We start from the raw sequence: 4,285 nt of genomic DNA on the forward strand, positions 1-4,285 counted from the left end.
ACGAGTTTTGGTAATTAAAACTGGACAACTAGTGAACTCACTCAGCATTATTGTTGACCCCCTTACTGCATGCTTTGCAGGTGGCCAGTGACTGGAGCAGCTGCTTGGGATGTGTAGTGGTCGTCGGCCCGTCTGTTGGGCATTTATCATGTCTACCTTTTGAACTTTGTTTAAAACTGTTTACTTATGCTTCCGCTACTTTTTACTCTGAACTTTAAAACTTTAAACTCTGAACTTGATATTGCTAATCTCATGATTAGTAAGTATTACTTCGATATTAACCAATGCTTAGTATAATTGGTGGCTGGATCCTGGTCAGTCACGCCCTCGAAGCGGGTGTTATCCGCGGGTGGATTTTGGGGGTGTGACATACTAACACAAGACCAGACATCATGTTTGCGGTCAGCAAAGTTAGCAGATTTATGGAGAGTCCAAGGAGAAATCACTGGGAAGCAGCTAAACGAATACTTAGATATATCAAAGGAACACAAAATCAAGGGATTACATACTCCAAGGGAGGAAAGAAGGTTCTTATAGGTTTTAGTGATAGTGACTATGCAGGAGATATGGATGACAGCAAAAGCACCTCCGGATATATATTTCACTTAGGTTCTGGTCCCATTTCATGGCAGTCAAAGAAACAAAAGGTAGTAGCTTTGTCTTCAACGGAAGCAGAATACATGGCTTTGTCATTAGCAGGTTGTCAGGCACTATGGATCAAAGGAATTTTGGACGATTTGCAAGACAATAACGATTCTCCAATTCCTTTATACTGTGATAATAAGTCCACAATATGTTTGGCTAGGGATCCCGTTTATCATGGGAAGAGCAAACATATAAGGGTCAAATATCACTTTATCAGAGATCTTGTCAAGAAAAGGGAATTAAATGTGATCTTCTGCGCAACAAAAGATCAGATAGCTGATATTATGACAAAAGCATTACAACCAAGGGACTTCATTAGACTTAAAGAGCTTCTTCGTATGTCATTAGAAGTAATCTAGCTTACGGGAGGGTGTTAGACATATAAATATACATATATGTCCGGTATTATATGTCTTCAAATATATATGCATATAAGCTAGATATATATGTCCAGTATTATTATTATTATTATTATTTTATTTTTTAGGGTAGTTATAACATTCCTATGTCTTGTACGTATATATATCAACATTAACAGATCTGTAAAATTATCAATTCATTTATGAACATTATCGCTTAGAACTTTCTGCAGAAACAAGTTTTATCATTCGAAGATTTCTAACAGGTTCAATGTTCCATCTGTTTGAGGAACATATCCCCAAAGTAAGTTATCTGAGAGATCCAAAGCATACAAATTTGACGGAAATGTAGCTAGTGATCCCTCAAATTTGTTCGAGTTCATCCTGAGCATCCGGAGGCTTGACTGGTTATTAGATAAATCTGGTAGTTTGCCACCGATCTGGTTATTAGACAAATCCAAGAAAATAATACCAGACAAGATGTTCTCAAACCACTCTGGTATCGTATCTCTAATACTTGAGTTAGAAATATCTAACCCCTGAAGATTTATCTGTGTTTGAAGCCAATACGGGAAGTGTGGTCCGATGTTGCAGGAATGGGCAAAAAACATTCGCAGTTGGAATGGAGGAATCCACCCAGAGCTGAAATTAAACCCTAACGAATTCCAGTCCAAGTCCAGTTGAGTTAGATTCTTTAGCTTGGTGAAGTGGGCTTCCGAAAGAACCCCGACCAATGAGTTACCTGAAAGAACTAGATTTCTGAGCTTCGAAAGTTGCCCAAGACTCATGGGAATGTTCCCACTCAATTGGTTGTAATAAAGATATAGGTCTTCTAGACTCGAGAGTAGTCCTAAGCTTTCAGGTATAGGACCATAAAACATGTTGCTCGAAAGGTCCAGATGAGTGAGGCTGCTCAAATTAGATAGCATATCTGGCATCGAGGTTTCAAAGAAATTTTCCGAGAGGTCCAGGTGAACGAGGTTTCTCATATTACACAGCAGATCTGCCGTCAAATTATCAAATGAGTTGGATGAGAGGTCGACGTAGGCAAGAGCGCTGAGCATTCTAACAGAATCAGGAATTTTACCATGGAAGTGGTTTCGATTAAGGTCTAGATGCATGAGGCCAGTAAGGTTTGATAACCACATAGGAATGGTGGAATTGATGTCATTCCTAGAGAGATCAAGTGAATTAAGGGACGTAAAATTGATGAATTCATTGGAAGGGAGATTGATAAAAGTGTATTGAAGGTTCAATGTAAGCAACGAAGAGAGCATGTTAACTGGATGAAACCAATTAATATCTTTACCAATGGCTACCGCTGTTAAATCCAAGTACCTTAACGACGATAGAGAAGACACCCATCTCAAATCATTCATGAAAAACGCTCTTGACGAATTACGACTAGCTAAGTCATTTCCAAGGTCAAGATATTGTAACCTTGAGAGGTTTCCTAGTTGATGAGGAACTACTCCGCTAAAACCTGACCTTGACATGTTAAGGTATTTCAAATGTTGAAACAACCCTAAGAATTTAGGAATGTTTCCTGAGAAAGAGCTGTTTACACTCAAGTCTAAGTAGCGCAAGTGCTTCAAATTATGTAACGAAGGACTCAACTCACCTTGGAGCGATTTGTTATGAAGCTCAAGTTCCACAACATGACCATTTCAACTGTCACACCAAACTCCCCGCCATTCACAACATTCGGCTCCACTCCATGTTGAAAGAAAATTATACGCGTCTGTGCTTTGTTTGAATACAAGAAGAGAGTGCCTCTCCCTTTCGATACATGTAACATTTGAAGAAGTCGTAATCGTGTTGCTGCTTAAGGCAAGTGTTTGGAAGAAGAGGAATGTAAAAATGACAAAAGGAATATTGATTTCCATTTTGAAGTAAGTGAAAGTTCAGACACAAGCAGGGGTATATATAGCATATCATAAGATCATTTTTTAGGTTCAAATTAAAAATTACAAAAAAGTGAAAAAAAAAACTAAATAAATAAATATCAGTAAATATTAATCCTGATTTTTCTAAATTATAACGTATACGTTGGTCTAAACTTAAAAAGCAGATTATAAGTTCAAAATAAAATTTCCAAAAAGGTGAAAAAACTAAATAAATAAATATTAGTAAATGTTAATCCTGATTTTTCTAAAGTATAGCGTGTACATCGGTTTAAACTTAAAGAGACGATTTAGAGTCATTGTTTAAATCGTTTCAGGAATAATTGGTGCACTTTTGACTTAATAGCACATTACGAGTAAAATGTGGTTGGCTGCAGTTTGTTGCATGGCAACTTCCGATCAATTGCCAAAGTTTTAAATTTTGATTAAAATATCATTTCCATATAATTTTAGTAATTTATTGATAGTGAACTGTGTGAACTAATCCTATCTATTGATTATCAATACACAAGTGTAAATCAATAGCTAAGATTTAACCAGGATTTGATGATGAAAATACACTAGTGTATTTTACGATTTGATTATGTAAATCAATGGTTAGGATTTGTTCACTCAGTTCACAAATACACTATTGTTTACTTTAGAACCCCATCCTATATATATAGAAACGGGATTACGAGAGAACGGTGAAAAGTGTGAGAACGGATCCTGGCCCAACACGTGGCAGGGAGCGCTAATTGTTATGCAAGGGTATGATTGTCCTTTTAAACTCTAGTTATTTTAATCGGGTATGGATGGTTAAAAACCATGTGCTGTTCAAGATCACCTCTCCGCCACACCCCGCTACCACCACCGGCCAATTTGTCCGCCACCGACTCATTCACGTTCTTCTCTCTCTACTCTCTCTTTTTACCCTTTTCGCCACCATCACAGATTTGGTCCGGCATACACATGCAACCTACACAGATGGGACCTATCTATCTTCTCCCTCTAAGTTCACTTTCCAGTCTACAAATTCAATTGACTGTCGTAAATGCCTGACGATCTTCAGTTGTTCCAGCCAGCATCGGAGTCCACCCACCGCCGCCCGATCGCAATTCGTAACACTTAAAAAAGATTTTACAGACTAAAGGATGCTACCAGCGTTAGATTAGGGATTTGAGTGGTGAGCGTGGGCAAACAAAAAAGGAGAAGAACATGGTAAAGGACAAAACAAAACTGTCGATTTGAAATTCTTAAGGTAGAGGTTAAGGAAATTACACCATAAAAAAACACGAGTAAAATGCACGGATAGTCCTTGTGGTTATGCAAAATAACACATATAGTCCCTAACTTTTAAAAATTACACCAGTGCTCTTTGTGGTTTGACAGTTAGTT

The 4,285-nt window shown here is 37.7% G+C and overlaps 1 protein-coding gene across 1 annotated transcript; it reads right to left on the minus strand.

Moving 5' to 3' along the window:
- Positions 1 to 1,249: 1,249 nt before the first annotated feature.
- LOC110933378 (receptor-like protein EIX1) lies at positions 1,250 to 2,500 on the minus strand. The gene has a single exon (XM_035989306.1). It carries the CDS (start codon positions 2,498 to 2,500, stop codon positions 1,250 to 1,252), a length of 1,251 nt encoding a protein of 416 aa, XP_035845199.1.
- Between the last annotated feature and the right edge of the window lie 1,785 nt (positions 2,501 to 4,285).

This window comes from Helianthus annuus, chromosome 4, assembly GCF_002127325.2.
Source record: "Helianthus annuus cultivar XRQ/B chromosome 4, HanXRQr2.0-SUNRISE, whole genome shotgun sequence".
In the NCBI taxonomy this organism is placed as follows: Eukaryota; Viridiplantae; Streptophyta; class Magnoliopsida; order Asterales; family Asteraceae; genus Helianthus; species Helianthus annuus.

Excerpts from the sequence above, each read along its gene's own strand:
- LOC110933378 (XM_035989306.1), bottom strand. The coding sequence starts at position 2,500 with ATGTCAAGGTCAGGTTTTAGCGGAGTAGTTCCTCATCAACTAGGAAAC.